The sequence below is a fragment of the Mustela putorius genome, unplaced genomic scaffold (genome assembly GCF_011764305.1).
Source record: "Mustela putorius furo isolate JIRA1106 unplaced genomic scaffold, ASM1176430v1.1 tig00003859_pilon_pilon_pilon, whole genome shotgun sequence".
Classification (NCBI taxonomy): domain Eukaryota; kingdom Metazoa; phylum Chordata; class Mammalia; order Carnivora; family Mustelidae; genus Mustela; species Mustela putorius.
Window position 1 is genome coordinate 24,535,839 of NW_025422011.1, and position 11,935 is coordinate 24,547,773.

General features: G+C 45.4%; 1 protein-coding gene across 1 annotated transcript; it reads left to right on the forward strand.

The window, feature by feature from the left end:
- Positions 1 to 1,888: 1,888 nt before the first annotated feature.
- On the forward strand, positions 1,889 to 5,811 carry MRGPRX2 (MAS related GPR family member X2). Its single transcript, XM_004752112.3, has 2 exons — positions 1,889 to 1,994; positions 4,228 to 5,811. The coding sequence occupies exons 1-2, from the start codon at positions 1,984 to 1,986 to the stop codon at positions 5,246 to 5,248; spliced, it is 1,032 nt and encodes a 343-aa protein (XP_004752169.1). The 5' UTR covers positions 1,889 to 1,983; the 3' UTR covers positions 5,249 to 5,811.
- The last annotated feature ends 6,124 nt before the right edge of the window (positions 5,812 to 11,935 follow it).

The window sequence follows — 11,935 nt, forward strand, 5'->3', positions numbered from 1 at the left end:
GGAGCTCAGCTGTAATTCAGGCCTCAGAGGATTCCCACAGATAAAGTCCCAGCGAAAGGGAGCAGCTTAGGACGCCTGGGTGGCTCAGTCAGTTAAGCACCTGCCTTCGGTTCAGGTCATGATCCCAGGGTCCTGAGATGGAACCCAGCATCGAGCTCCCTGCTCAACAGGGAGGCTGCTTCTCCCTCTACCTGCTGCTCCCCACCCCGCCCCGCTCGTGTGCACTCCCTCTCTCTCTCTGACAAACAAATAAATAAAATCTTAAAAAAAAAAAAAATGTGAGTTACTCAGAGTCAAAAATCACAAAGACAGAAAGTAAAAAAACACTGCGTGAAAGTGATGGAAGACATAATGGGCAGTAAAATCAGACATACATAGACTTCAGCACTGGAATTATTGGAGAAATATAATATGGCCATGCCAAATAAGGTTAAAGACATAAAAGAGAGAATTGACAGTGTGAGGCAGCAACAAGAGATAAATCTCAAGTAGAACTTCTAGAAATTAGGGATGCCTGGGTGGCTCAGTTGGTTAAGCAACTGCCTTTGGCTCAGGTCATGATCCTAGGGTCTTGGGATTAAGTCCCACATCGAGCTTCTTGCTCAGCGGGGAGCCTGCTTCTCCTTCTGCGTCTGCCCCTCTCCCTGCTTGTGCACTCTCTCTCTCTCTCTCTAACAGACAAATAAGTAAATAAATCTTTTTTAAAAAGAACTTCTAGAAATTAATACCATAAAAAGTAAATTTAAAATTCAGTGGATGATGCAACAGATTAGACACAGTGCAAAAGAGACTAGTCACCTAGAAGGTACATCTATAGAAATTACCCAGAAAGCTAACCAGGACACAAAGAGATGGAAAATAAGAAAGAATTTAAATGATATGGAAAAATAGGAAAAGAAACTTTAATGTATATTGAATTAGACTTCTGGAAAGAGATAGTAAAAAAAAATCATGGTAAGAATTAGCAAGTATATAGGACTTACTATGAGTTCCTATTCTAAGCTGTTACATAATTAATCCATTAATCTTCATAACAAAGCTATAGTTTTGGATCAATGAATAAGTGAGTAAAAAAGTTTTTCTGATTGTTTTCACAGTGAAGCTTTTAAAGGTGGTGGCAAGAAACTCAATTTGGCCTCAGCATGGGCACATGAGAGGAAGTCATAGGAGCTAAGGCCAAAAATGTTAGCCATCTCTAGCTGATCTGAAAATAAGCTAGCTAACAAATATCGTGATGTAGAGGGAGAACGGTGACCATGTGTGCAGTGCACTAAATTCCCTATCTTTTATAAGGGAACTCAATATTTCTTGCTGTTGTTATTGACAAATCAAAAGCAGAACTGTAGTGTTATTATACAAAGAAATAATATTAGCATCTGGAAGCATTTAGAATGGAAACTGGAAGTACTGGTTGCTATTGAGAAATGAGAGTAGGAGAGACCTCGTTTTTCACTTTATACACCCTGGCATCATTTGAAGTAAAACTAATGTGCACAAAATGCTTCTGTGATTAAATTTAAAAAGATTAAGTGAGCCAAGACATGCAGGGCCTTGAACGTCAAGCCAGATTGTGACGTCAAGCCAACAATTCTTTAGCTATGGAAGCTCACACAGCTTGGTGGATGGTTTATTGCCCAGGTTTACAGAGGGTGGCAAAAGGCCCTAGGACAGCCATTCCTCACAGGGAGGGAGACCGGATAGGGTAGAACAGGGAGAGGCCAAGATAAGTGACTGGAGTCAGGGCACATGAAAACATCTCGTGAAGTTTCTTGCTTGACACATCTCCAGGATTTCATTTGCTGGTGCCCTTTGGGCAGGAAATCACAGGGGCTGTCCAACATCTTGATAAACCTCAGGCAGTCACCAGATTCCACGCCTGTGGCCTTGGACCCCTTGCCACCCACAGAGTAGAGAAGTCCTCTCTGCTATTTCTCAATCTCAGGAAAGCTCTTCCTTTCCTAGTTTCTACCCCCAGCAAGAAGAATGGTGCTCAGGTAAGCATTTGATCAAGAACTATCTTCTTTCAGAGACAGTTCCATTTTCTTCCTCTTTATCTGCTTGCTTGTGAATTCATTTTAAGGGGGGGGAGGCGGGGCGTGCCGGAAGCCGGGGTACCCCACTGCAAATGGGGAGACATGAAACTTCCTCATGGAGCCTTTGGGTGCTGGTGACTTGGACTATGGGAGAGCCAAACGGTCCCCACCAGGCTCTTGTGACTTTTCTCCTGTCTCCTTATACTCCCTCTTTCTCTCCAGTCAAATCTGCAACCATGGAGAGACGTATTGTGCTCAGGGACCAAGGCGGCATCCTACCACGACATTCCAAAGCTAAATTGTTTTAGTAACATCAGGTTTCACAGATTTTCTTGCTGTTCAAAAGTTGGGTTTTTTTCCCCCTTTGTACCCTTGTATCTGACATTGTCCTAACAGAAAATACAGGGCCCGAACAGGTACAGGTAATGGAGGAGAGTAATGAAAGGACAGGTCACACGGGTATAGGCAGGGCTAAAGGAAATCTTTAAAGGACGCTAACTGAAGACCCCAGAGACAAGGACTGAAAGGGAAAGGGAAGAAGTTACCAGAACTCAGGAGGGCTGTGCGTATAGGAAAGGACCACCAGACAGGGGCGCAGTCCTTAGACAGAGTAACATGCCCACTGCTAATTCACAGCCTGGCAGAGAGTCAGAAAGTCACAAACCCCCAATCACCCTCCTCCCAAACCCCAGCTCCTGTCCGTGTCTCGCTTTCACTAAAAGCAACCAGAAGCCAGAGAAAGGGGGAAACCTTCGAAGAGGATGATGAAGACACCCAGAGGAGGGTAGAAAAGATGGAAATGAGATTTGATGGCAAATGGAGAAAATCCATTTCTCTCTCTCTCTTTTTTTAAAGATGCTATTTATTTGAGAGAAAGAGAGAGAGAATGAGTTGGGGGAAGGACAAGTTGGGGGAAGGACAGAGGGAGAAGCAGACTCCCCACTGAGCAGGGAGCCCAACGAAGGGCTCGATCCCAGGACACTGAGATCACGTCCTGAGCTGAAGGCAGCTGCTTAACTGACTGAGCCCCCTAGCGACCCCCAAACCCATCTCCTCTGATAGCCTTCTCACAGTTGGTATTTCCTGGGACTTTCTCTCTCTGTGTGATTGGATCAATTTCTCATGGTACTCCTCAAGATGTATTTGACTGTCTGCACCTATCTGCTGTCACTCTTTCAGAATAGTCTCTCATTATCATCATAAATGCCTTGAGAATGGGGGCACCTGAGTGGTTTGGTTGGTTAAGCGCCTGCCTTCAGCTCAGGTCATGATCCAAGGGTCCTGGATGCAGCCCTGTGTCCTCCCTGCTCAGCGGAGAGCCTGCTTCTCCTTCTCCCTCTGACCGCCCCCCACCCCTTGCTTGTGTGCACTCTTTTTCTCTCTCAAATAAATAAAAAAAGTCTTTTAAAAAAATAAGTGTTTTGAGAATGGGATGTAGTTTTGTGAGAGGTTTTTGTTTTTTTTAAGGTGGGGTACACACATACTTGTAAATATTTTAAGTTTATTATTTTGACTGCTCTAGAAAGAAAGCCATTGTAAGAGTGACTTAGACTGTGTCCCTCGCAATAGAGTAGACATTAGGGGGACACACTAATGGCCAGGAGGAAAGTATCTCCTGTCCTCATAAAGCCGACACGCTGGGACATTTCTGGCCAAGAGGTTTGTCCATACTTATACCAGTCATTGCGACAGTTCACATTCTCTTCGTGACCTTAAATCATGAATTCCCTCCTGGTAGATGGACCACCTTTAGTCACTGAGATTGTCCAAAGGTCATGGCAGGGTCTTCCAACTTCCTGGCCCCTAAGAGGAATTCTCAGTCCCGGGAGAAGGAATCCCGAGCTCAGGGTCCTGCTGTCACCACACATAACCTGTACAGACTTTTTTCCTATTGCCTCCTACAGACCTGACATGGTCTGGGAGGTTAAGAAGAGGTGTGTGAACCCTGGAATATTCCCACCTTAGTATAAGGTCGGTGTTGCTATAGAGAGAATCCAAGCGTTAGCATCAGAGATAACTGGTCTGAATCCAGGTTCCAGAACTCCAAAGCAGTGCAGTGTTTGGTGAGTATCTTAACCTTTGCAAGCCTCCTTTTTCCTCCTCCGTAACATGGACACAGTAATCCCCCAGTAGCAGGCTGGCCCTGAGGACGAGTGAGCCTCCAGCAGGTGCTCCGTCTTGTTTGTGTTCCCAGGAATACCAGCGGAGGGTTTCTGAGCCTGGATCCCACCGCCCCAGCCTGGGAGAGCACACTCGCACCGGTGAATGGAAGTGACCACGCCTTTCTGCAGACTTTCCCCTTGGGGATCCTGATCGTGTCCTTGCTGAGCCTGGCCTTTGCCCTCGGTGGGCTGGTGGGAAACCTGATCGTGCTGTGGCTCCTGGGCTTCCGCGTGCGGAGGAACACCTTCTCCGTCTACATCCTCAACCTGGCAGGAGCCGACTTCCTCTTCCTCTCCTTCCAGGTTGTCTATATCCTAGTGAAGCTTGTCAACTTCCATTCCGTGTCCCTTTCCATCCCCAGGTTTTTCGTCTTCGCGTGGACCTTTGCCTACATCGCAAGCCTGAGCCTTCTCAGTGCTATTAGCACAGAGCGGTGCCTGTCAGTCCTGTGTCCCATCTGGTACCGCTGCCACCGCCCAAGACACACATCAGCTATGACGTGCGCCCTGCTCTGGGCCCTCTCCTTGCTGCTGAGCATCCTGGAAGGGGAGTACTGTGGCTTCCTGTTTCGGGGTTTCAATGACAATTGGTGTCGGGCGTTTGATTTCATTGCTGCCACCTGGCTAATTCTCTTATTTGTGCTTCTCTCTGGGTCCAGCCTGGCCCTGCTCAGCCGATCGCTGTGTGGCCGCCATCGGCTGCGGCTGACCAGGCTGTATGCCACCGTGGCGCTCACAGTGCTGGTCTTCCTCCTCTGTGGCCTGCCCTTTGGCATCCACTGGTTCCTCTTACACTGGATTCTGGTACAGTCCTCGGATACAGTCCTCAAGCATCTTTATCTGGTTTCTGTTCTCCTGTCCTGCATCAACAGCTGTGCCAACCCCATCATTTACTTCTTCGTTGGCTCCTGTAGACAGCGGTGGGCTCAGCGGCACAGGACCCTCAGGATGGTCCTCCAGAGGGCTCTGCAGGATGTATCAGGAGGGGATGAGAGTGAAGCCAGACTTCCTCAGGAAACTCTGGGGATGGCCGGAAGAAGTGTGGTATTCTGAGTCAGTCTGTCTCCCTCAGACAAATGTGCCTTTGAGAGCCAACTCTCTCCCCAACAGTTTGGGAGGTTTTCTTGACTTCTCTCAGCCTCTGGGTGCCCTGGTCTTAAAGCCTTCAAGTTTTAAGATAAAGCTGAAGGTTGAGATAACAATCCTCCTCGTGAGGACTGAGACAGAGCCTGTCAGGCAGACACTGAAGTCCAGTGCCCCAAGGACAGCCTCCCCCAGGACCTTCACACCATCCCCAGCTTTGCCAACTCTCAGGTCCCCTTCTGAACAGTCCCACCTTCAACAGAGGCTGAACGAGATACAGGAAAAGTCGACATTTTCTTTGGTCACTGCGCTCAAGAGGGACTAGAAGAACATTCCCTCACAACCTTCTATGGTCACCCTCCTGCCATCTGTCTCCATAAAATTAAAATAATTGAAGTGCTCTCTAGTCCCAAAGAGCTATCGTCTTTGATTTTGGAAGGCCCTGGAATATCTCCCTAGCTTAATGGATGTCTGTTGAATAAATGACTTAATGAATAAATATACTTAATGAATAAATAAATGATAAATTTTTACACCAAGCCTGTACTAAATGTCCATTTACCAGATTCAAGTCACCATCTGTTTCTTTCTGTCACCATTGTCAGTTTGTGCAAGCACAAAGTTGAGTTTTATAACTGGGCAAATCGAAGTCAAAGCGTGCTTAAGGTCTAAGGTAGGTCGTCTTACTGTAACTTCCTGTCCCTTGCCCTCCAGAGGAACCCCATGTATGTACCTTCTCATTCCCGTCTCTGTGCCTCTGCCTGGCTCTCCCTCTCTGGAGCTCTCTGATCCTTCGTGGCATGTTTCTTTTTTTTTTTTTTAAGATTTTATTTATGTATTTGAGAGACAGAGAGAGCAGAGCAAGAGAGAGAGAGAGAAAGAGAGCGTGAGTGCACGAGCTGGGGGGAGGGAGAAGCAGACTCCTGGCTGAGCAGTGAGCCTGATGTGGGGCCTGTGGGGCTCGATCCCAGGACCCTGGGATCATGACCTGAGCCAAAGGCAGACTCTTAACCAACTGAGCCACCCCCTTTATGGCACATTTCCAATGTGTCTTACCAGACTCTGTATTCTCTGAGGACAGGATCTTCTTCAGATTTACCTTCTCTTCCACAGAGCTCGCAACGTTCATTTTATTAATTCAATTACAGAAAAACATTTCTAAAATGATATGTTCTGTAAAAATTATAATATGTTAAGTTTAAACATTGCATTGTCTCATAATTTTTCAGTTCTTTAATTGAGGTACAATTAGGAGAGAGCAATGGCACGGATCATAAGTGAATGGTGCGGTGAGTTATGGCAACAGTACGCCTACGTGACTCAAACCCCAAGCAAAGCACAACACATTTTCTTCACCTCAGAAAGTTCCCTCACATCCCTCCCAGACATTCCTCCTGCCCCAGAGGAAATGATCATTCCTGCTTTTAACACCAAAAATGAGGTTTCCCTGACCTTTGATTTCATATATTTAGGATGATTCAATGTACTCTTTTGTTCCTATCTTGTATCACTCAGCATAATATTTTTAGGATTTATGCAGTCCATGACATTGCATGTCAGTAGTTTGTCATTTTAATAAAGCTGAGTACTATTTCATTGTACAGATATTCCACCATTTATTTTCATATTGATAGATACCTATGTGGTATTCCATTACTGGTTATTGTGAATAAAGCTACTGTGAACATTCTTCTACAAGGCTTTTTCTGGATATATGTTTTTATGTCTCTTGGATAAATAACCTTAAGTGATATTGTCGGGTCACGGAAAGATGTATGCTCGACTCTGAGAAATTTCCAAGCTCTTTTCTAAAGTGGTTGTGTTATTGCACATCTCCACCAGCAATGTCTAAAAGTGCCAGTTGCTCCAAATCCTTCTTAACAAACATTGCCAGTCTTTTGAATTTTAGTCATTCTAATGAGTATAAAGTGGCATCTCATTGTGTATTAATTTGCATTTCCAAATGACTTATGAAATTGGCATCTTTCCATGTGCTTATTGGCTACTTGTATTTTTTTTGAAGTGTCTTAAGTTTTGCCCGTTTTTATTAAGTGTTTCCCTTTTTTGTTATTTATTTGTAGGAGTTTCTATTTATGCCAATGAGTCTTTCCTTAGTTATGTGTGTTATAAATATTCATCCAGTTGGTGGTTTGCCTATTCATTTTTAATGAATTTTGCATTTTAGAGCACTTTTAGATTTATGGAAAATTTTCGCAGAAAGTACAGAGGGTTCCCACATACTCCCTCTCCCCATCCCCACTCCCCCTGCCACAGCTTCTCCTATTGCTAACATCTTCATTTAATGTGCCACACTTATTAAAATTGATGCACCAATACAGAGGCATTATTATAAAGTGAAGTCCATCATTTACTCAGGGTTCCTTATATAACTCAATGGATTTGGCCAATACAGGGTATCACACGTCTGCCATGACAGTATCATATGGAGTGGTTTTGCTGCCCCAGAAACTGAATATGCAAATACAGGGGTCTTTAAAAAATTATTATTATTCATCCTAGTTCAGGTTCTCTGAACTACCTGGATCTGTGGTTTGGTGCCTGCAAATAATTGAAAAGCTCTTGGCCATTATTACTTCAAATAGATCTTCTGTTCCTTTTCTTCTTTGCTTTTCAATATCCCTGTTCTATGTATTCTATACCTTTTGTTGTCATCCCACTACTCTTGAATACTCGGTTCCCTTTTTTCAGTCAGTTTGGGAAAATTCTAGTAATTTATCTTGAGGCTCACTCACTGATCCTTTGAAAAGCAGTTAGCTAGTCTACTGATGAACCTGTCAAGGGCCGAGGGGAAGCGATAGGAGTAGAGCAAATCAAATGTTGAGAAACATCTCATGAGGAGTGGTGACTCAGAGAACTCCACATTCTCAGTTGCCAGAAGATCCCTGTACAGTAAATCACAGGGGCTGTCCAGCATATTGAACAGTCTTACTCCGTCACCAGGCTTCACCCCTGCTCCTGAGCAGAGAAGTGTCCTGTAGCAGCGGTCAGTCCCAGGAGGCTTTCTCTTCAGCACAGGTCAGCTTGTCGCCTCCTGCTGAAACAGTGGAGGAAAGACACCTTGATGGAGTATTTATTTCCAAAGCCACCGTTGGGTTTTTCCTTCCAGTGCACATCCATGTAACTTGATCTGGGGATGCAGTATTCAGGGGCTCCTGCAGGAAAAGACAGCAGGCATGGAGAACCTTCCGGCCATGTTGGGTGCTGGCAGCCTTGACTATGGAAATCTGAATTGGCAAATCCAGTTCATCCCCCTCTCCCCCATTAGAGCCTTGTCCCACTTGCCCCTCCATCCCAGCCATTCAAACTGTGCTGTCATGGTGAGAAATCTGTTGCTTTCCTTAATTTAGGGAGCAAGATTGGGAACATGCACGCATCCCAAAGCTTAAGTACTGTGAATAACCCAGTCATCTGTTTGACTTGCTTTTTGAAATTTACTTTCCTTTCAGTATCTCTCAGGATGCCAGCAGAAAACAGATGGCCTAAAATGGGATAATTCAGAAGAGTTTAATTAAGGTACAATCCACCAATATGGGCAGATTTAGAGAAAATTACATGGGATGGTGACCACTACCCCTTAAGGAAAGTAATAGCAGGGTCCTTAAGATCACTAGGCTTGAAAGACAAGGGGAAGAAGTTACCAGAACTCAGCAAGGCCGTGGTTGTAGGAAAGGACCACCAAACAGGAGTGGAGTCCTTAGGCAGAGCAACACGTCCATGCTAACTCACAGCCTGTCAGAGGACAGCCAGAAAGTCACAAACCCCCAGTTGCCCTCCTCCCACCCTCCAGCTCCTGTCTGCCCTATCTCCCTTTCCACTGAAAGCAACCAGGACCCAGAGAGAGAGGGAGCCCATCCATGAGGATGATGAGGACAAAGAGGAGAGTAGAGAAGTTGGAAATGAGATTTGATGGCAAATGGAGGAAATCCATCTCTTCTTATGGCCTCCTCACAGTTGGCATGTCCTGGGACTTTCTGTGTGTGATTGGATCGATTTCTCTTTGTATTTCCTCAGAGACTGGTTGTCTGCACATCTCCATCTAACATCACTTCTTGGGACTAATCTCTCATTACCAACACAGATGCCTTGAGAATAGAATGTAGTGGGTTGTTTTTTTTTTTTTTAGAAGATAGGGGTACACAGGTGTTTATAAGTGTTTTAAGTTTATTATTTGTGTTGCTTTAGGAAGATATCCATTATGATCTTGACTTAAACAAGAGAGAAGTTACCAGGACTGAAATGGTGACTCCATGGCATTAGACACACTGCGCTTTCCACTTGATGCTCCCATCCCCCGGGGTGACTTCATCCAAGATGGCTCTACATGGGCCCTTAAGACTTTAGCTCTCCTTCCAGCAGTGAAGAGAAGGAAAGACACAATTCAGAAGTTGGCTACATTGCTTCTGCTCACTTCCCATTGGCCAAAATCAAATTACATGGTGCATCCAGCATTAAGGTGGGTTGGGAATAGGATTTTTTTTCCTGGTCTAAAACTCAAGGAATTATTATGTAAGAGAGGAGGGAGATGGATATTGGATCAACTAGCCATTTCTATAACCCTGAATCTCTCTCACATTCTGAGCTCACATGAGGATTTTTTGGGGGGGGAGCTTTTCTCATGATGGATGATGTGGCAGAGAACAGTGGGATAGCCTCAGGCAGGACTCCAGGAGACCAAGGCCCTTGGGCACTGGACCTGCTATTCACAATGGGATCTCAGGAAAATCCCTTTGACTCTTTAAGCCTCAACTTTTTCCTGTGTTAAATGAAGATATTATAAAAGATGATCTCTAAGGGACTTGTGCTAAATGCTGGGGACATGATGGTAAACAACATCAACCCAAAAACCCCAAGCAGATCTAGGCATTGTAAGCTTTGAGTTTAATAGGAGACCAAGAAAGGAAAAAGACAAACACAAATTAGAGCTTCAAACTGTGTTCAGTTCCATGAGTGAAAATGCCATGTCGCCCTGAGGGAGGACAGCAGAGTTTGTGGATTTCCTCCATCTCCTCAGGGCATCCAGGACTGCAGGAACTGAGAGTGATGGATAATTCAGGCCATGATGCTAACTGTGGGGTCAGTAGGTTCTAGTTTCTTCCATACTGATACTCCTGCCCTGTGTGAGCCCCTGGCCAGTTGGACTGATGGGGTCTTTTTAGAGGCAAGAAGGGGCTGCTGGGTGTTGTGGTTGGTCTTCAGCTGTCCTATACCCACTCTTCCTTCTTCCATATTGGATGGACTTCACTTCTTTGCTGTTTACACAATTTGCCTTTCTCGTTTAAGAAAACACACAAGTGGTCGCCATTCTAGATTTGTTCCTGAGAGTCACCTGATTCCTCCCGAAACCACCTTCCACGTGCAGTGGACACACCACCCTGGGAGTGGGGCTGCAGGGCTTGGGAAGGGTGAGGACTCTGACACAGACCTCTGCCTGGGCTTGTTACCGAAATCCAAGTTGAGCAGCTCACTGCTGGAAAGCCAATACTCAAGAGACAGTTGTTGGTTGAAAAGGAAAGGCTGCTTTATTCAGGTGGCCAGCAACCTGGAGAGACTGAGAGCTGATGTCCAAAGACCATCTCTGAGATTCTGGGTTAAGGATCAAGTGGGCCTATTTATTTATTTATTTATTTGTTTTTAAGAGTGAGAGAGAGAGCACATATGAGTGGTGTAGGGAGCAGGGGAGGGGCAGAGAGAGGAGGAGAGCACAGAGCCCTATGCGGGGCCAATTCCCTGATCCAGAGACCTTGACCTGAGCTGAAATTAAGAGTCTGATGCTCAATGGCCGACCCACCCAGGTGCTCCTCCAGTAGGGTTTTTAAAGGGCAAATTCAGGGTAGGAGCTGACATATTGATGGAAATGGGTGGGGAAACTCACAACTATTCACAGGGAAAGGTAGAGCATCCACACTGACCAAACATACATCTCACATTCACTTTGGATCAGAGACAGTGCCAGAAAGAGGCAAAATGCAGCCCGACGTCAGGAGGTTATCCCAGGTCAAGAGGAGTGGGCTATGGGTGTGCTCGGAGAGCCAATCTAAACTAGATGTGGTTTGGGGCTCCTTATCTCAGGGAAGGAATCCAGTGCCTTGCTTGTTCCTAGGCTGGAACTCTATCTGCTGACCTTGAGTCTAAGCTTCCGCAGAGAGAGCTGGTGGGTTTGTTACTGAGGTCTGAAAGGACAATAGCTGATTAGGAGGAAACAGTTCCCTGAAAAACAGTTCTCTGCTGCTTTCAACCTCATTCATCTTATGGGGCACAGTTTCAATCCTCCCTCGAGTCATGATCATTCCTCAGTCTTGAGGAATGGGGATGGTGACCAGTCTGGCTACTTGCTTATCTATTTGGGGGAGATGGATTTGGGGTAAACATCAGTTTTTGCAAATCTTAGCTGTAACATGCTTACACGCAGGGACTAAGCAGAAGTTTCTAAGCTATAGGTCACAGCAGCAAGGGAAATAGAAGGAATATAGAGTCGGACATGCTAAGTTTCTCCCTGCTGAAGATTCAAGTCCAGACCCTACCACTTTTGGGCATGAGACCTGGAGCCTATCACGCTACCTCCTTGTGCTTCTGTTTCCTCATGTGCAAGATGGGAATAATAATAATACTTGCTTCACATGGCTATTTAAAGTTCAT